Source organism: Protopterus annectens, chromosome 3.part0 (assembly GCF_019279795.1).
Source record: "Protopterus annectens isolate FY-2018-M chromosome 3.part0, PAN1.0, whole genome shotgun sequence".
NCBI lineage: Eukaryota > Metazoa > Chordata > Ceratodontiformes > Protopteridae > Protopterus > Protopterus annectens.
Window position 1 is genome coordinate 1,834,344,699 of NC_056731.1, and position 20,963 is coordinate 1,834,365,661.

A 20,963-nucleotide genomic window follows, 5' to 3' on the forward strand; every position below is an offset into this window, starting at 1 on the left:
TGTCTGAGGCAGGTGCCACGGAGAAAGGTGTGACACATTGCACATGAGCGGGTACCAGTGCTGGCGAGGCCAGCCTGGAGCAATCAATCATTTTTGGTTTGTCCTGTCTGACTTTTAGAACTTTGGAGAGCAGAGGCAGAGGTGGAAAGGCATAGACTGAGAGCATCCAATTTCCAAGCTTTTTGAGATGAATTCTTGTGCAGAATTTGTCCAACTAATAATTCTGGGGGTGAGACAAAAGATCCATGTCTGGACTCCCCCCCCCCCCTCCCCATTTGTGTCAACATGTTGAAAATTTGTGGTTCCAGGTTCCATTCATGTGGGTCCATAACATTTCTGCTTAGTTCGTCTGAGTATTGAGCTTTCCTGGCAGGAATTGAGCTTGTAGTTGTATTTGATAGGTCAAGGCAGTGTTCTACAATGCCATGGCTAGTCTGCATAGGGGGCAGGAATGTGTACCCCCTGCTTGGTTATGTATCACATAACTGTGGTGTTGTCTATCATTAATTGTCCTGGATGAAGGTAGTCCTTGGAGGCAGTCAGTGCATTCTGTACAGCTAGCATCTCTTTCTGATTGATATGAAGGTACATTTGATTTGGGCTTCACTTGCCCTGAATGCACTTCCCTGCCAGATGAGCCCAAGCATAGTCTGATGCGTCTGTAGTTGGGGTTTGGACGGCAGGGAGTGGAGTGAATGGCAGTCCCTCGTTTTGGTGGCAGGCCTCTGGCCACCATAGGAATTCTAGTTACAGGCAAGGTATGATAGGAATCGTTTCTAGGCTGTGACAATGGTGACTCCATAAACATTTTAAGTACCGCTGAAGTTTCCTCATATGCAGTCTTGCATATGGAATTAGAAGAGAATTAGAAGAATGCAGGAGGCCATGAACCCCAAAGCTTGCAGAATTTGTCTTGCAGATAGCAGATTTGTGACCACCTGTCTGAAGTCACCAATTGAATTTGCTTTTCTGGCGCAAGGCAAGTCATCTGGGCAGCTGTATTCAAGCTTGCACCCAGGAATGTAATTTTCTTTGAGAGGGTACCAGTTGTGATTTCTTTTCGTTTATGGTGTACCCTAGACAAGTTAGAACCATTTTTACAAACGCCAGATACTTAAGAATGTCCTTGTTTTCTGCCAGACTTAAACAATCGTCCAAGTATGGATATATTTGAATATTTCTTTGCCTGCAAAACGCAGTTACTGGAGCCAGGCACTTTGTGAAGACCCTGGGCGCAGTAGATAAGCCAAAGGGCAGTGCAGAGAACTGGTAATGCAAGTAGCCTGCTTTGAAGCGGAGGTATCTTCTGCAAGTTTCCCCGATTGGGATATGCAGGTAAGCCTCAAGTCTAGAGTTACCAACCAGGCCTAGCATAGGCAGTAACTAACTGAAGGGTCAGTATTTTGACTTTTGGAATGTCCAGAAATGTGTTGAGTGGATAAGTCCAGAATTGGACGCCATGATTTGTCTTTTCTGGGCATCAGGAAAAGTCTTGAATAGAAACCTTGTCCAGTTTCCTCTTCCGGTACTGGTTGAATAGCCCCCCCATGTTCATGAGGGACTGAACTTGTTTCTGGGCCTCTGCCCACTGATTTGGGGGCAGGTCTGGCCATCCGTTTGGGATTGGCAACATGTGGAAATGAAATCTGTATCCCTGGGATACTACATTTAAAACCCATTTATCCTGGGTAATAAGTTGCCAGTTTTGTGCATGAAGTGCCAGTTTTCCCCCAAAGGGGAGGCTAAAAGGCAAGTGCCTTGTTTTCAGACTTGGAGGTGGAGGCACCCCATTGTTTTGTTCTAAAAGTTCCTTGTGACTGAAACTGGGAGCCTTTGGAATGTCTGGATTTGACTTGAGCGGCTCTCAAAGGGACTGAAAAGGAGCAGTTCTTAGTAGGCCAGTGCCTACTAAATCTTGGAGGTTGCAATTGTAAGAAATCTTTCACATTTTGCATAGATTTAGCTTCATCTTCCATCTTTTTTAAAACTTCTTCAGCCGGTACTTGCGTATTATCGCAACCATGCTTTTTCAGTGGTGTGTTATTACCGTTACAATGGGTTTGGCCTATTATCGCTACCACACTAAGTAACCTGTTATTTATATTTCTGCAACCAGTCATTTTCGGCAGCGTGTTCTTTACATAATGGTACTAAATATATTTTTGTAAGTCCTATTCTCACTACTACACTATTTAACTGATTGGAGTGGTTGTACATTTGCATTAGGATTTCATCGTTGCAAGTTATTTTGACTTGGATTGGATATCTGTACTACGGTTTAAAATCGATTTACATTTAAGAAAATAATTCAACTTTATTGGTAATGCATTGCAATGTAACACCTACAATTCAAAGCATTTCAAGATAAAATGTAGTTTCCCGTATTTCTATACAACTTCACAGAGCATTTTAAAAAAGGGTTTAACGTTACATGTACAGTCTTGGAAGGGAGGACAAGAAAGCATCTCTGAAGCAAAAATGCGAAAGTCAGACTATGGATCAAATCTTTTCATACATATTACATTAGTAGGATTTTTAATTAATTGACTGATCTGATTAAGTAAAAACAAAGCCAGGATATGCTGTGTGGATTTTAAATTTGATAAGGGACCTTTCAGTGTGGAAAAAAAGAAAGATTCAATATTGTAATGTGCATGGTTGCGGCAATACGTGGTTTGGAAAAATCAGTTCAAGACTAAACTTATTATGCTAAGAGGGATTTTCTTTACATGATTATCCCATGGTTAAGCTGCATACACAAGAAGCTGTCAAGAAAGTGTACTTGCGATTGCCGGGTAAGCGTGGTTGCAATAATACGCAAGTACCCTTCAGCCTTATTACCAAAGAGACAGTCCTGTTGTAAAGGAGCATCCAACAATTTTGCTTTAACATGATCAGGCAGCGTTTGCTCTTTGAGCCAAGCATGCCTAGGTTTTCCAACTTGTTCAGCTGAATGCAATAAATCCTGTAAATCCTTATTTTCCACACAGTCAGAAATTAACAGTCTTCTGTTTAAGCATACCCATGATATGCTGTTGATATTTAAGCATATGAAATTGACAGTTTAAAGCCCCGATTGCCAAGGTTGCAGAAGTGTAAACCTTCTTACCCCCATCTGTCCAGCGCCCTGGAATCTCTATCAGAAGGGGTAGGATTTTTAGTAGCAGAGGCCTTAAAGCCCTTGGGACCGTGAGAAATAGTTTCAGGATCTGCAATAGGATTTTTGAAAAGGAATTTGAGAGCGTCAGGAAACCTGTAGTACCTGTCTGGCTTACAAGGAGCTGGAGGCAGAGAATCAGGAGCCATACTAGATTCTGAAAAATCAACAATGTCTAGAACAGGAGGTATAGCCAAAGGCCTATGCTGTGGAAGAAGAAAACCCAAGTCTCTTTAGATTCAGAGAAATCCTGACTTTCCCAGTGTAAATGTTCCCGTAAGGTATGTAAAGTTATCCCGAAAGAAAAATCCTCATGGGGAGAAGCAGAAGGAATAGAATCTTCTGCATCAGAGTCCTCATAAGTAGGAATAGACAAATCCTGTTCATTAGAAGAGTCAGAAGAAAAAGAATCCTGCTCAGAAGATTAATAATCAATGTCTTGCCTAGGCCTCTTAGAAGGAAGGGGTTGGCTACCCCTGATCAGAGTAATTAAAACTTCAGCCATTTTGATAACTTGTTTTTTTAGTCACGGGGCCTGTACAGGTGGTCCATGCGTTGGACATAGACATAGATTTTGGCCTTAGTTTTGAAGATGGTGTCTGTTTAATACACAAAATCTGTAGGCCTGAAAACACCCTCAGAAGCCGGTGCCTGCACAGCGGCTCCGGACCCACCTAAGGTAGAGACATCCGCAGGTTCAATACTTAAAGCATCTTGCGGCATACCGGACTCAGAATGAGTCTCAGTAGAGGCCTACAAATCAAAAGTAGCAGGCATCAGGGGCTGCGAAAGCACCTCACTGATTACCAGCGAACTAGCGACTGGCTTAGAAGCGTAGTCAGTTTTGGACCTAAACGGCCTGTCTTTGTGTTTTTTAGGTATTCTAGCAGTCAGATTGTCAACGGACATTTCTGGATAGTTAAATCGTGATCTAAAATATTTAGAAGCAAAGATATACAGACATTTAATAGTTAGTGGATTAAATTTAGCACAAAACCGACAGCAGGGTAAGTTGTGGTCAGGGCCTAGGCAAGGAGTACAGTACAAATGAAAATCCTTATGAGGTATTTGCTTCCCATAAGTAATGCAATTATTAACTTTACTGATATCGATAAGGAGCAAGAAAAAGTTTCCCCAACGGGGTACTTAGCTTTTAGTTGAAGACTTTGGTTCTGAAACTCGAAAATGAAGGTTTCAGGAGTCGGCCAACCAGCACTTGCTAACTGCTTCTGCTTCGGGCACCGTGCTGCAAGAAAGACTGATGTAATGGTGTCTGCTGCATGTTTCATACCCCCGATGACCTGACATCATGGAAGAAGTGACAGCAACTGACACAGGACCCAAGACTTTGTTAATCAGGCCGACTGAGGGCAACCTGCCAGCAGATTACCCAAATGTAATGACCGCAACAGTAAAACACGAAGAACATCAGCATAGTATTTAGAATGTTAAAAGCAATAAAACTATCCTTCCAAACTCTTCATGCCACTAGAGAGAGTATTACTTCATTTGAATTTGCTGTTACACTATACAATACTCACTTTCCCCAGTCCTCCCAAAAAAACAAAAAGCTGGCCTGACCTTGCTAGCCAATTTGATTTTAAGGAAAGTGAAATTACATGTAAACCGAACTAGAAGACCCACACAACCAGATGGTAGGACCTGTGGTATGAAAGTATTAGTCACAACTTACCTATAGTTGGAATAGTGGTCACAATTTCACCAAGTTTTAATTTGTACAGAATAGTAGTCTTCCCTGCAGCATCAAGGCCAACCATCAAGATGCGCATTTCTTTTTTGCCAAAGAGGCCTTTGAAGAGGCTGGCAAACACGCCCCCCATGACTGAAGAGACACTTCAATGATGCCTTCAGATACCTAAACAGGAAAAAAAAAAAAAAAAAAGGAAAAGTCTGAATGTACAGCCCATTCTTCAGATTCTACACAAACTACAAAAGTTTTTAATGTAAAGGAGGCAACACATGAATAAAAAATGTACTTGCATAAAGTCCCTTTGCACCTCAAAACTGAAATTTCATCTTGCCAAACCTACTAAACTGTTTAGCAAAATGATGACAGGCAGAAACGGGTTCATAGCCGTTTACTAGGCTAACAACCACAAGGGCCTTTTTAAGCATAACCATGCACCCCAAATCTGAGTTCCGATAAATGCCAAACTAGGTATGAATTTCTGTTTTCCCAAACAATTGTCCAAGTTGCACTTTAATTGGATTAGGGAGGAAATCTGCTTCACATGGATGGGGAGCCTGTTCCCTAGACAGGCTAGACTCTGGGATAAATACTTCTCTCCAGCAGATCCTATTCAGATCACAGGCAAGGTTCAAATCTTTAGAATGGATAATTCTGTACTGTTTGTTTGGTGGATATGCAGGAGGTCCACAGGAGTCTGACAATGCCCTGTATGCCAGACATAAATCCCCTCTTAAAAGCCTGTAGGAGACTGAATACAAGGATAGGGCCTTGAGGCAGTCGGCATAGGACATTACTTATACCCTGTATTCTTTTAGTGAGGAACCTCTGTGGGACGTTTCCAGTTATTGGATATGCCTGGTTAGGTACATACCAAAAGGGGGCGATGTACTCGATGGTCTGATGAATGCCAAATACAGTGGAACAATGACTTCCTTGGACTTTGCCATATCTTTGTTTACAAGTTGCGCAACATAGAATGACTGCCTCACCACTGTATACGCATGATGATCAAAGGCTAGATCATCTGTAAGTGTCCTTAAGTCCCCGACTACTACGTCAACTCTTAAGGGGTCAGTTTGATAATTACCAGGGATGGAGAACTTCCCATAAGGATACCATTATGCATTTCTTGGCATTTACATTTAGTCCATGACTGACACCAGCTGTTTGTGTCAATCCCTCCTGGAGAACATGTGTCGGACTCCATGACAGCTCCTAATTTGCAATCTACAAATTTAGTCAGCCAAAGACCAGACATTGGCCTTGACTTCTGAGAAGTAAATGACAAAAGGAGCGGTCCAAGGACAGATCCCTGAGGGACTCCACTTGTGACTGGCCTCTGTTCTTTGTAGAGGTGGACGTCCCGATTTTAAACTTCCTGGGTCCTGTCTCAGAGCCAGTTGGCTAGCCACTGGGTGATATACGGGTTTGTACCCAAGCTCTTGAGTTGGTCAATAATGCCAGAGTGGGGTATTGCGGCAAATGGCTTGCCCAGGTCAAGGTAACTATTCTGCCCTCATCCATTGCTTTGATAACTTCCGCAAAGAAGTCCACCAGGGTGAGTTAACATGATATGCCCTTTACAAAAACTGGGTTGGGTCCAGTGTCCGGAGGTTTACTAAATCTCTAGTGATATCTCCAGGATAATTCTTTCCATGGCTTTACATCGAAGACTAGTGAGACTTAGGGGTCTGTAAATGGCCCACCTTTGTGCAGAGGGTTCATGAGGCACGAAGCCTGTTTGGAGGCTAAAGTATTCCAGAGCCCTGACGAGATAGGAAAAATGGCGTATTTTTCAAAAAGGGATTACATAATGCACCTGAAACTCAAATATGCATACGTAAAGCTGTACCAATAAGCAAGCTCAAACCTTGCCCTCACCCATAATTTAAATAGGTTGGGAGGGTGGCCTAATGGTTAAGGTGTTTGCCTTACAAACACAAGGTGCACGGTTTGAGTCTCACAAGGGATAATTGGCTAGGCTTAAAATGGCTCGCAAGGGCAGTTAGCTTAGTACTAACCTATGAACCTATTACCTTACTCAACCCAGTTAATTTTAGTAAGTGTAGAGTAACTGACTGTTTTTTTTTTGGTCTCACATTTTACATACATATACACCCACGCAATAGAGAAATTGTGAATACACCTTTGGTAGACTGTGGACTTTAGTATGCAAACTAATTCTGATTTGTTGAGTCGTATACCAGTAAATTAAGGTTTATGTTGTGTAGGTAAGCAGAAATGTACAGGAAAATGGATGCCTGAAGAGGCAAAGGGTGTGAAAACACTTAAGACTACATTACAGTGATTAGTGTGCATTAATTTTTTAGAGTTGTGCACTTTCGGTGTGCAGTGTCCCCGTTTGCCTTGTGGTGTGGTTAATATAGGAAAAGGATTTTTGGTAGGTAGTGCAATGTTAAGGTTAGCACAAAAGCAAGATGGTGTGGTGCACCAAAGCCACAGTCATCACAGAACTTAATGGTTCTGTAAGACTAACTGGATCACATTTCCTCAGATTCAGGGATTTCACAAGGCTGCATCCTGTACTTGCATAGCAAACCTAGAAACTAATCCAAGACCAAGGCATAGCCAACAGCATCTGTCTTCATTGCGGTATGACCGCAAAGCTAGGAAAGAAGCCCTGACCCAATGCGGACACTGGAGAGAAGTACATATAGCAGCTGAAGTGACAATTACAAAAGGGTCCCCTCAAACACTTGCTTCTACAGAGTACAGCAAGACTATACTTGGTCTCTGGCCTGAACTTTGTTTTTAGTGTTTCTATTGCCAGACAACTTGTATCCTTGTTTTCAGCATTTTATCGCCTGCTAGGCAACTTGTATCCTTTCTGTATATTCTTGTACCATAGGTTCACAGGTATGTACTAGGCTAATGGCCCTGGAGACTTTACAAGCCTAGCCCAAAAAAAAATTGCCCAGGCACTGTGCCACTTCATCTGGCGTGGGGGGATTGGGGATTCTTTAGGTGTAGCATTTCAAGTAGGGCTGGGTTTGACATGGCTTTGTAAGTCTAGCAGAGATCACCTCTAAGTAGATAACAGCTGAAATTTGAGTTTATCCATGTAGGACATGTTTTAAGGCCTAGGATTCTTTGTGAGGTACTTGTGGCCTCTCAAGTAGTCGTAGGTCTGGTCTAATGAGAGAGGACCTTTCTTCCTGGATGCGAAATTAGAAGTTATGTACTCACCATAACGTTCCATCTGAGTAGGTGACTTCATTCGGATGCAACCTGTGGGTATCGGATCCGATCTCGGATCCGAGCCGGCAATTCAAAAGCTTAGGCTCCGAGCTCCTAGCTCCTCCCTCTTACCCATAACCCCTTGCCAAGCCCTGACTGACCTCAGATTGAGTTTGCCTCAAATACTGACCACAGTATACTAAAACAGCATAAATACTCGCTCTATAAAGGTCAGGGGGATGGAGGGGGGGATGGTTGCATCCGAATGAAGTCACCTACTCAGATGGAACGTTATGGTGAGTACATAACTTCTAAATCTGAAGTAGGAAGACTTCATTCGTCTGCAACCTGTGGGACAGAGTCCCTAGCTACCTGAATCTTGGGCGGCCATCATGGAAGGATGTTCCGGAGCACCGCTGAGCCAAAGGATGCTCTTCCTCTAGAAACAACATCCACCTTGTAATGAGAAATAAAAGTATGAGGCGAGGCCCAAGTAGCTGCCGCGCAGATATCATCCAACGAAACACGGGACTTTAAAGGCGGCTGACGTAGAAACTGCCCTAGTAGAATGAGCCGTAACCCTCTGAGGAGCAGGTCTGCCTGAAGTGTCATATGCCTGCAATATGCAATTAGCAATCCATTTAGACAGAGTGACTTTAGACACTGCTTTACCCAGAGCAAATTTAGCAAAGGAGACGAACAGCTGATCTGATTTCCTGTGGCCAGCTGTCCTGTTAATATAAAACGTAATTGTCTATGAACATCCAATGAATGCAATTTGTATTCCCCTTTGTTTGAATACTTGGGAAAAAAGACAGGCAAATTGATTGACTGGTTAATATTGGATTCAGAAGAGACCTTCGGAAGAAAAGATGGATTGGTCCTGAGGCACACCCTATCAGGGAAGAAAGAAAGGTAAGGCGGTTTGACACAAAGAGCCTGAAGCTCAGACACCCTTCTGGCTGAAGTGATAGCTACCAGAAAGACAGTCTTCCAGGAAAGGAATTTTAAATCAGCAGAAGCTGCAGGCTCAAGGGAGGAGCAGTAAGGGCCTGCAGGACTAAAGACAAATCCCAAGGGTACAACCTCCTTGACTGGAGGTCTTAATAAAAACTCCCTTGAGAAAGGATTTGCATAATTTCGCTGTCATAAGGGGAGCTGTGTCCTGTCCAATGTGATAATGCGATATAGCCGCCAATTGTACTTTAATCGTGGAAGAACTGGCCCTTGATGAAAGAGGTCTGTTAGAAATTCTAGCACCGCAGAGATAGGTGCTGAAAAAGGATCCACCGTTCTCTGCCCTGCCCATATAGAGAACCTCTTCCATTTACTCCGATAAACCTGTCTGGTAGAAGGTTTATGAGCAGCCACCAAAATTGCTTTGACCGGTGAAGAGATACCGAGTCCTAATTAAGGTTGGAATTGGAGCAGCCAAGCTGTCAACTTCAGGGTCCGCAGATTGGGAACTGGCATTCCCAGAGGGTGAGATGAGATCCGAAATTGGATCCAGAATCCATGGTGGATTGATTTTGTGAGACCATACGAAGGGGAACCAAGGTTGTCGAGGCCAGAATGGGGCAATGAGAATCATTCTGCTCCCCAAACTGTTGGCTTTCTGCAGAAACCTCTGCATCAGAGGAAGTGGAGGGTAGGCATAAAGGAGACCGGGAGGCCAAGCATGCACCAGAGCATCCTCGAACTCCCCTGGTGGGGAAGTAGAGCGAAGAAATTGTCGCATTTGGCGTTTGAGGGAGAAGCAAAAGATCGCAACAGGGTTGCCCCAAACGGCAAAAATCTTCTTCGCTACTTGAAGGTTTAGGGACCACTCGTGTGGAGAAAGGATGGTGCGACTGAGCTTGTCCGCAAGGATGTTGGACTTTCCCGGAATGTGCGTTGCTATCAGAAAGCGTTTGGTGGAAATTGCCCATTCCCAGACTCTCATGGCCTCTCGACAAAGGGGATAAGACCTGGTTCCTCCCTGCTTGTTGATATACCAGACTACGGACATGTTGTCTGTCTGAATCGCAATAGTCCCTGTAGGAAGAACGTGGTGAAGTGCTTGCAACGCTAGGAGCACCGCCCTCATTTCCAGGACATTTATATGCAATGATGTCTCTGTGTGATTCCACGTGCCTTGGACAATCTTTCCGCAGAATGCCCCCCACCCGAGGCAAGAAGCGTCCGTGGTCACTGTGGCTCGGGAAATGCAGCAAAAGGGTCTTCCTGTGAGGGGCCCCGGAGAAAGAAGCCACCACAGAAGGGAGTCCCTGCACGCTCTGCTGACCGCAATCGGAGCGTTAGAGACGAACAAAGAGGAGACCACTGAACTTGAAGGGTCCATTGAAGAACCCGCATGCGTGGCGGGCATGAATTAGAAGCGGGATAGCTGCCGCCATAGAACCTAGGGCCCTCAGGACCCGAAGCTGCAGTTGGTGACGGTTGAAGGATTGCTGTCACATGACACCTCAGGCTGACGATACGGTCTGGGGTGAGGAAGGCTCGCATTGATCTGGTGTCTAGTCTTCCTCCTATGAAATCTATAATTTGAGTTGGATTCAGGAAAGATTTCTCCCAGTTGATCGTTATGCCCAGCCTTGGTGCTAGTTGAAGGAAGTAATCCCTGGCTGAGCACAGAAGATGCCTTGATGATGCAGTCAGGAGCCAGTCGTCCAGGTGCGGAAAGACCTGTAATCCCTGGAGCCTCAGGTCGGCCCCCACCACCGCTAACACCTTGCCAAACACCCTGGGGCCTGAGGTGAGACCAAAGGGCAGGACCCTGAACTGATAGTGACTGGCTCCCAGCCGGAAGCGAAGAAACCTCCTGGATCGTCTGTCCATCCGAATGTGGTAGTACGCATCCTTGAGGTCTATGGAACACATCCAGTCGTTCTCCCTCAAAAGGGGGAGTATAGATTGCAGGGTGACCATCCGGAACTTTTGCTTGGTTACTGACAGGTTCAACAGGGAAAGGTCTAAAATTGGTCTCAAGTCCCCCGTCTTCTTTGGCACCAAAAAGAACCTGGAGTAAAACCCTAATCCGGCTTGATCTGGGGGGACGCGCTGGATGGCTCTTTTTCCTAGCAGCTGCTAGATTTCGAGAGCTGCCGCCTCCCTTTGGTCGGGTGGAACATCTGGGAGGCTGCGAGATTTGGGGATCTTGATTAGGGGTATTGAATATCCTCTGGATATGAGTCGAAGCACCCAACTGTCTGTTGTTATGGACTCCCAAGAAGTCAGGTGCATCGAAAACCGCCCCCCGACTGCCTCCAGAGACAGACAGCCGGGCAACCCTTCAGGGCTGCTGTGTGGGTCTCTCAGAGAAGGGTTCTCTGGACCCAAAATTGCCAGGAGCCCCCCTGCCTCTGGCACGACGACCTCCCCGTCCTCCTCTGCCACGGAAGGACTGGTTATCCGGAGCAGGTTGGGACTGCTGCGACTTCCGGAACCACATCTTCTTCTGTCCCTTTTGGTTCTTAGAGAAGGACCTCTGGGGAGCTGAGAAGCGGACTCCGACGGCAGACAGCGTCTTCCCGTCCTTTTCGCTCTGGACAAGTGTCTCGCGAACAGTCTTGCCAAATAAGGCAGAACCATCGAAAGGGGCATTCGCGAAGGTCGCCTTAAAGGGCTCAGCAAAATCACAATGGCGGAGCCAGGCCTGTCGCCTCATGACAAGGCCTGCTCCGCTGGCTCTAGCGGCTCCCTCAGTAGCATGAGACAGCAGCCGCATAGATGTATTGGATACAGATCTGAGAGTGGCCATTCGGGTGGAATAAACCTGCTTATCCTCACTCGAGATGGACTCCGGGGAGATGCAGCGTACTCTTTAATCAGATCTCGCTGCATCCTAATGACATGCGCCATGTAGTTCAGCTCTCAAGGAGAAGGTCGCTGAACTAAACACTCGCTTCCCAATTCGATCCATCGAACGGGACTCCTTGCCCGGAGGATGGACGGAGGGACTCTCCTGGGCCAATTCCCTCTTCGTGGCTGCAGCCATCATCATGGCATCTACTGGGGGACCCTTACTCCAGTGGGTGCGGTCTGATGGAGGAGAAAGAATGCGGTCCGGGCGTTTTGGGATAGGCTCAATGGTGTCCGGATCCTTCCACGCCCTGATAGATATAAGATCTACCAGGGGGTCAGCAGGAGGGGACACCCAAGAGGTAGAAGGGCCCGCCTCGAATGCCTCCAAGAACACAGACTCGTCCGAAGAAGCCTTGGGGGCAGACCACCCCCCCCTGATCGGGGCAGACCACCCCCCCCTGATCCTTAACATCTCCATGATGTCTCCAAATGAGACGTCCTCAGGGGGTGACCTAGGGGAGCCTTCCCCTTCATCCAAGTCCGTGTCTTCGGTGACTGACTCAGGGGAGTCCATGTGCCTCCTCTTGCACTTGCGCTTCCGAGGTACTTCATCGGGGGGGCTGTCCGAGGAGTACTCTTCAGCAGATGGATGTTCCAAGGGAACCACTTGGGACATCGAGGCGGGCTGTCCCTGGGACCGGCTGGTGGGGGCCTGGCCCAACTGCAATGGAGTGCGGGATGGAGCCGTGGCAGGGACCGGGGGTCCGGATGTCCTCGACAGTGCCCTTTCCATAACGTTGAAAGCCGAGGGGGAGCCAGCTTCTCTAAGCCCCGAGAGCCGACCCCCACTCGGATCCGACGTACGGATCGGAGTCGGAGCCAAAACAGTCGGATCCGAGAGACCAGTGTGCTCCGACCTGGACGGAGCCGAAGACACACCAGCTCCCTCGGATCCGAGGCTCGGCCCTCGGCTCCGAGAGGTCGGGTCCGAAGTACCCGAAGCACTCAAGGGATGGGACGGATCCGAGGTGCGCCGACCAATCGGATCCGACCCACCCCCGGATCCAAATCTGCACGGCGCCGAAAGCTCCGAACCCGTGGTATGGGTCGGAGAAGGAGCTACGGGGGCGAAAAAAGGGGTCGAAGCCCCTCCCGGTTGGGGGGGGGCTAGGAGCACTCCCATTTGCATTTGGGCCTGGATGAATTTCCTCATCATCCGGTCCATATCAGCTTCGCTCATCGAAAAAGTCGATCTAGAGGAGGCCACCGAAGCGGACCTAGAGAACCGTCTCGGTGACCTCCTGGAAGGGCTAGCCTCCTCCTCCTCGGGTCCAGGAGAGAACCGAGGGGAGTGGAGCCGAGGAGGAGGAAGGCTAGAAGGCACAGGGGAAGCCCGCTTAGATGGAGGAGCCGAGCTGGAAGCTTGGCTCTCCTCTTGTGGTGCTTCTCCTGTGCCTCTCCTGTCTCCCTACTAGAATCCTTCCCCTCCGGCATTTTTAAGGGAGGTTGAGTCCCAGCCGGAGGGGGAGAACTCACAGCAACAAGTTGCTGACTGGAGGGGGCAGAGGCCGAAGCAGTATCTGGGGGTAAAAGACCCGCCAGCACTAACTTCGACCTCCGTTCCCTTAAAGCCCGGGGGTTGAACCCTGCACAAATGGTACAACCAGAAGACAGGTGTTCAACCCCCAAGCATTTAACGCACCGAGTGTGGCCATCTGCTGGGGACAGCTTATGGCCACACTCGGTACATTTCGAAAAGACAGCCTTAGGGGCTTCAGACATAACACCTAAGGCCTAAACACACACACACACAAACAAACTACGAAAAACCCGAGAAAAATTAACTAAAGAGGGAGGGAAAGCCTTAACCACACACAACACTAACTATATTTGTAACAAAAAAAGAGAATTTAAACAATTTTCCTGTCAGAAAACTACTTATCTCAAAACCACGCCAGGAGCTCAAGAATTCCGTTGCTTCTTGAAAAGCGGCAAACGAAATCTGAGGTCAGTCAGGGCTTGGCAAGGGGTTATGGGTAAGAGGGAGGAGCTAGGAGCTCGGAGCCTAAGCTTTTGAATTGCCGGCTCGGATCCGAGATCGGATCCGATACCCACAGGTTGCAGACGAATGAAGTCTTCCTACTTCAGATCCTTTGGTTAGAAGATGTCACGTAGGACTTTGACCAGTGGCAATGTGGTGGTCGAAGGTGAGGTGGCAGTCGACCTGGGTGCCCAGATCTTCAGTGCTCGGTGGGCTCCCATCAATGTGGTAATTCATGGGAACAGAGTTTCTTCCAAAGGGGATAATGCATTTTTTGGCGTCACTGGTCTCAGAGGCCCTTTTGTAGATATCACTTGGTGAGTTGATAGTGGCTCCTAGCTTACAGTAATCAGCGAACCTGGTCAGCGTCCTTCTGTGTTGGCCTGGACTTCCGAGAAGTAGACGCCAAACAGGAGAGGGGCCAGGACCAAGTCCTGTGGGACTCGCTCCGTGGGTCCTAAGTCTTGACTGTCGATCAGTCAGGAGTAAAGTTGCGGATTCAGTCTGAGAGACAATTTGCAACCCACCTAGTGATGTAAGGATCGATGCCTAGTTTGGTGAGTTTATCAGTGATACCAGAGTGGGGAATGGTATCAAAGGCCTTAGCCAGGTCGAAGTAGGCTGTATGCACTGCATCACCCTCATCCACTGCCTTGGCGACTGCCTCGAAGAAAATCAACCAGGTTCAGCAGGCAGGATCTCTCCTTGACAAAGCCAAACTGCGTGGGGTCAAGAGTTTGGAGATTGCCTACATCTTTGTTAAACAGGTCCATGATGATGCGCTCCACAGCTCTGCATACCAGGCTCATCAGGCTAATGGGGGGGGGAGTACCCAGGGTCTGTAGTTGCTCTCCCTTTATGGTGCAAGATGATTGTAGCAGTGCGCCATTCGGTAGGGACATAGCCTGAGGTAAGGCTGTGATTGAACAGGGCACACAGATGTGGTGCCAGTTCATTTTGCAGCTCATGTAGGATGCAGCCAGGGATATTACAGGTCCCATGGACTATTATTGACTTTGGACAATGCAGCTTTTACCTGTGCAGCAGAAATTGTGGGTACCAGGCTTTCATCTGGTATTGTGATAGGGCACTTGGGGGGGGGGGGTAAAGTTGGCACCGAATCTGTTGGCTCAGTTTAGGAGGTGCAATTGTGCAATAACTCACAGCAAATCTGGGTATTGCCTTTGAGATTTTTGATATAGCTATAGAAGGCTTTACGGTTGTTTTTGGCATCAGCCACAATTCTGCCTTCATAGCTGGCTGGATATTACTGCATGCAGTCCCTTGGAGGCTAGTACAATGCACAGTACTCTCCTCTTAGATGACATGCAACTCTCAAGGTGTCTACTGTTGAGAAATTCAATACAGCCAAACACCACAAACTCCTGTGGTGCTTCACAGAAGGCAGAGAGGGCAACAGAAGGAGATGGGTCCATTTCTTGGGGTCATGATCTTCCTTAACATGGACTTTACAGGAGTTCTGTTAAAACACAGAATTAGGCCATTAGGTTGGTGCAATATACTTGCAGTGTCTTGAAGTCCAGCAACTATATTTTGGATGCAAAAAGGGTCCCCAATCAGCATGGTTTCCCTTTTGACCAAAATTGAAGTAAACCAGTACCACCCGGACAAGCCATTTTCCAAGAAAAAAAAACAACATGCAGTTCAAGGACTGAAGAATGGGCAAAGCTCTAAAGTCCAGATGGAACCAAAGCAGAGTTGTATAACAGCATGCTCGGAGCCCCTAATCCTCCCGCCACACTTCAAAACTCTTCTGGATATCCTTGGCTTCTGGCTAGGGTTACCTAAAATATGCATATAAAAGCAGGGTTTACACACACAAAGTGGAAAACATCTACATGCCCAAGTTACACAGTGGAAAAAAAATCATTAAAATAAAATGTCCATTTTTTAATTTGTACTACCAATTCAGACTGAAGTACATCAAATCAAAGTGTGTTTAAACAATGCTGACTAGCAACAGACAGCTAGTGCTATTCACTTAGCCTGCAGTATGCCCTTTCTAAATTGTGGGAATGTAATATCTATGCTGCAAAGATGTTAAAATATAAGCACATCATTCTGTTTTAGGCTACCACAACTTTACACAACACCCACTGGTGACTATACTCCAAAGATTATACCTTCAGACTAAACCACAGAACTCAGTAGAAGCTCACTTAAAGGAGAGCTTTAAAATTACAGCTTTATCAATACCGGCCCCCACCCATGGCCCCAGGCTAATCATGAAAGGGGACTTAGTGCACTTCGGTGCCAAATGACCCCCCCCCCCCCCGAGTTTAAATCATGCGGTAAGGTTGCACAATGGTGGAGAAAAGAAAACTCCACTGTTGCCGAAACTGGTTTCTTTGTGCTACACAACACAACTGGAAATTACTGTCTATCAAACAGGAATGCAAACTTCCTTGCATTTTCTGAAAAAAGAAATTATGTTCCATCTGTGTTGCCCATTTTCATTAATTGGGTTCTGTGCTGATCCTCTTATCCAACTTGGCAGTTAAAGCTCATGACCACAAACACTCTTGCGCTCCTCCCTTTCCCATAATGCATCACTCAGATCATGTCATTATATACAAGAATGTATATTACATTATATATATTGCACACCATCCAGATTCCCATCCGTATCTATATCAATCTGCAGATATATATATATATATATATATATATATATATACACATATACATATACACAAACACACACACATATACATGTGTGCATTGTATACACACAACATATATTGTTTGTGTATATGTCTACTTCACATGATCGAACTTTTAAATGTTCGAATTTCATTTGAGACCATTAAGATCCAACCTCAAAAAAAAAAAAAAAAAAATTAAGCAACTAAACATTGCTAGCAAGGGGGCAATCCCCTCCCTCCACTATTTAAATATACCAACTCGGAGTTCTCACTAAATTGTGGAAAAGTGAAATCTTCCTGTTCCATGCTGTATGGAGATCTCCATGCACACTGAGCTTTTAAAAGTTAGATCTGAAGGGGATCTTGTCCAGGTAAAATTTAATTGTCCATGATGTCCAGCAGGTGTAAACAGTATTCACCTTCATTTGAAAAGTTTGCAAAGACTGGCAAGTCTATGGACTGGTTAATATTAGATTCTGACACCACTTCAGGAAGAAAAGACTGGTATGTTCTTAACAGCATTCTCTCCTTGTGAAAGATGCAAGAATGCTAAAGCTTGCAATTCAGAAAATCCTCCTGGCAGAAAACTCTTCCTGGTAGCTGTCACGTCTAAGACAAATCTGAGGTTGCAAGTAGCTGCCGACTCAAATGGTTGACGAGCTAGGGTTTTGTAAGACTAACGGCAAATCCCATGGTGCTACCAGGTCTTTGAATGGGGCTTTTAAATGTAAAGCACCTTTTAGAAAGTCTGCACAAACGATGAGACAGTAGGGCACTTTCGTAAAGTCAGTTATGAAAAGTGGAAATAGCGGCTCCCGATTCAAAAAAGGATGGCTAAATATTCTAGGACTTTGTACACTAATGCTGAGAAAGGGTCTATCTTGCTGGAACAGGCCCAAATCGAAAATCTTTCCATTTGTTTTGGTAAAGCTTTCTGGTGGATGGTTTATGGGAAGCTAGAAGAAACTTTGTACCAAAGAGGATAACTTATTCTGCCTGGCAATTAACAGAATTGGAGATACCAAGTAGTCAGCTTGAGGTTCTGGTGATTGGGATGCACTGAGCCCAGAGGGTGAGATAACAGGTCCAGAGTAGGGTCTAGAATCCATAGGCAGTGAACCAGATGAGGCCAAAGAAAGGGGAACCAGACTTGACGGGGCCAATAGGGTGCAATAAGAATTACATCGCTTCAACCCTTGGGCTTTCCTCAAAAATTGCAGAATTAGTGGAATGGGGGGGGGGGCAATCGAGAAGCTCGCCTCTCAGGGACACCCCGGGGGGGGGGGGGTGAAGTAGCTGCTGCATTTGTTGGATTACTGCGGAGGCGAACAGATCACAGCACAGCTGGCCCCAACAATGAAAAATCGTAATCCTTACATGGTGGTTGAGACACCACTCATGAACCATCAGAATGCATCTGATATGCATCGCTACCTGAAAGTGGCTGGAAACAATAGTGCATTGACAAATTCTTAGGGCTTCCAAACATAGGGCAGAATCCGGTTCCTCCTTGTTTGTTGGCATACCAACATGTCTGCTTGGATTGTAATTGTCCCTGAAGGAAGGAAAGACTGGAACGCTTAAAGCGCTGCCCTTAATTCCAAGACACCAACATGCAAATTTGCCCCTTGAGGGGACCAAGTGCCTTGGACAGTCTTCCCCAGATAATGTCCCCCACCCCAATCTGGAAGCATCCGTGGTCACTACAGCTTTGGGTGAAGGGGGAGAAAGGAGCGACCTCAGATTTTCTGATGTTTTCATCCACCAAGATAAATCCTTTTTGCAGAGATTTGTTATCAGGATTGGATGAGACATCAAATATGCCAAAATCTACCATTGTGGCGCCAACAGCCATTGAAACAAGCTCATGTGATACCTTGTGAGGGGTACCAAGGTTAGAGTTGCTGCCATGGACCCCAGAGTTTGCAGCATCAGGAGAGCAGGAAATTAGAAGTTATGTACTCACCATAACGTTCCATCTGAGTAGGTGACTTCACTTGGATGCAACCTGTGGGTATCGGATCCGACCTCGGATCAGAGCCGGCATTTCAAAAGCTTAGGCTCAGAGCTCCTAGCTCCTCCCTCTACCCATAACCCCTTGCCAAGCCCTGACTGACCTCAGATTGAGTTTCCTATATAATACTGACTACAGTACCTGAACAAAGCATAAATACTCGCTGTATAAAAGGTCAGGGGGATGGAGGGGGGGATGGTTGCATCCAAATGAAGTCACCTACTCAGATGGAACGTTATGGTGAGTACATAACTTCTAAATCTGAAGTAGGCAGACTTCATTTGTCTGCAACCTGTGGGACAGAGTCCCCAGCTACCTGAATCTTGGGCGGCCGCCATGGAAGGATGTTCTGGAGCACCGCTGAGCCAAAGGATGCTCTTCCCCTGGAAACAACATCCACCTTATAATGAGAAATAAAGGTATGAGGTGAGGCCCAAGTGGCTGCCGTGCAGATATCATCCAATGACACACGGGACTTAAAGGCGGCTGACGTGGAGACTGCCCTAGTAGAATGAGCCATAACCCTCTGAGGAGCAGGTCTACCTGAAGTGTCATAAGCCTGCAGAATACAATTAGCAATCCACCTCGATAGTGTGACTTTAGAAACTGCTTTACCCAAAGCAAATTTAGCAAAGGAGACGAACAGCTGATCTGATTGTCTGTGACCAGCTGTTCTGTGAATGTAAAATCGTAATTGTCTATGAACATCCAAGGAATGCAATTTGTATTCGCCTTTGTTTGAGTACTTGGGAAAAAACACAAGTAAGTTGATTGATTGGTTGATATTAGATTCTGAAGAGACTTTTGGAAGAAAAGATGGATTGGTCCTGAGGCACACCCTATCTGGAAAGAAGGAAAGGTAAGGCGGCTTGACGCATAGAGCCTGAAGTTCAGACACTCTTCTGGCTGAAGTGATGGCTACTAAGAAGGCAGTCTTCCAGGAAAGGTACTTCAGGTCTGTAGAAGCTGCAGGCTCGAAGGGAGGAGCAGTAAGGGCTTGCAGAACTAAAGATAGGTCCCAAGGTGGTACAATCTCTTTGACTGGAGGCCTCAACAAAAAAATTCCTTTAAGAAAGGTTTTGCACAATTTCGCCGTCATGAGGGGAGCTGTCTCATGACCAATGTGATAATGAGAGATGGCTGCCAATTGTACCTTAATCGTGGAAGAACTTGCCCCTTGATGAAAGAGGTCTGTTAAAAAATCCAGCACTGCCGACATAGGTGCTGAAAAAGGATCCAAACTTTTCTGGACCGCCCAAATAGAGAATCTCTTCCATTTACTCCGATAAACCTGCCTAGTGGAAGGTTTATGAGCCGCCACTAGGATGGCCTTGACCGGTGACGAGATACCGGGAGTCCTAATCAAGGATGGAACTGGAGCAGCCAAGCTGTCAATTTCAGGGTGCGTAGATTGGGGACCGGAATTCCCAGAGGGTGGGAGTGAGATCCGGGATCGGATCCAAAATCCAGGGTGGATTCACTTTGTGAGACCATACAAAGGGGAACCAGGAGGCCAGAACGGGGCAATGAGAATCATTCTGCTCCCCAAACTGTTGGCTTTCTGCAGAAGCCTCTGCATCAGAGGTAGTGGAGGGTAGGCATAAAGGAGACCGGGAGGCCAAGCATGCACCAGCGCATCTCTCGGGATTCCCTGGTGGGAAGCAGAGCGAAGAAATTGTCGCATTTGGCGTTTGAGTGAGAGGCAAAAAGATCGCAACAGGGTTGCCCCCAAACGGCAAAAATCTTCTTCACTACCTGAGGATTGAGAGACCACTCGTGAGGGGAAAGAATGGTGCGACTGAGTTTGTCCGCAAGGATGTTGGATTTTCCCGGAATGTGCGTTGCTATAAGAAAGCGTTTGGTGGAAATTGCCCATTCCCAGACTCTCATGGCCTCTCGACAAAGGGGATAGGACCTGGTTCCTCCCTGTTTGTTGATGTACCAGACTACCGACATGTTGTCTGTCTGAATCGCAATAGTCCCTGAAGGAAGAAGGTTGTGAAGTGCTTGCAACGCTAGGAGTACAGCCCTCATTTCCAGTACATTTATATGCAACGAAGTCTCTGTGGAGTTCCACGTGCCTTGGACAATCTTCCCCGCAGAATGCCCCCCCCCACCAGAGGCAAGAAGCGTCCGTGGTAACTGTGGCTCGGGGAAATGCTGCACAAAAAGGTCTCCCTGTCAGAGGCTCCGGAGACAGAAGCCACCAAAGAAGGGAATCCTTGCATGCTTTGCTGACAGCTATCTGACTGTTGAGAGAGGAACAGAGAGGGGACCACTGAACCTGAAGGGTCCATTGAAGAACCCGCATGCGTAAGCGCGCATGAATAAGAAGCGGGATAGCTGCCGCCATTGAACCTAGGGCCCTCAGG

The 20,963-nt window shown here is 46.6% G+C and overlaps 1 protein-coding gene across 2 annotated transcripts in view; it reads right to left on the reverse strand.

Moving 5' to 3' along the window:
- The window catches only part of ARF1 (ADP ribosylation factor 1), a 294,325-nt gene that overhangs the window by 207,989 nt on the left and 65,373 nt on the right, over positions 1 to 20,963 (reverse strand). For both annotated transcript variants that reach the window (XM_044065884.1, XM_044065886.1), the window contains one exon: positions 4,851 to 5,033. In XM_044065884.1, coding sequence (XP_043921819.1) covers positions 4,851 to 4,998 — 148 coding nt within the window. In that variant the 5' untranslated portion in view covers positions 4,999 to 5,033. The remainder of the gene's footprint in view (positions 1 to 4,850; positions 5,034 to 20,963) is intronic.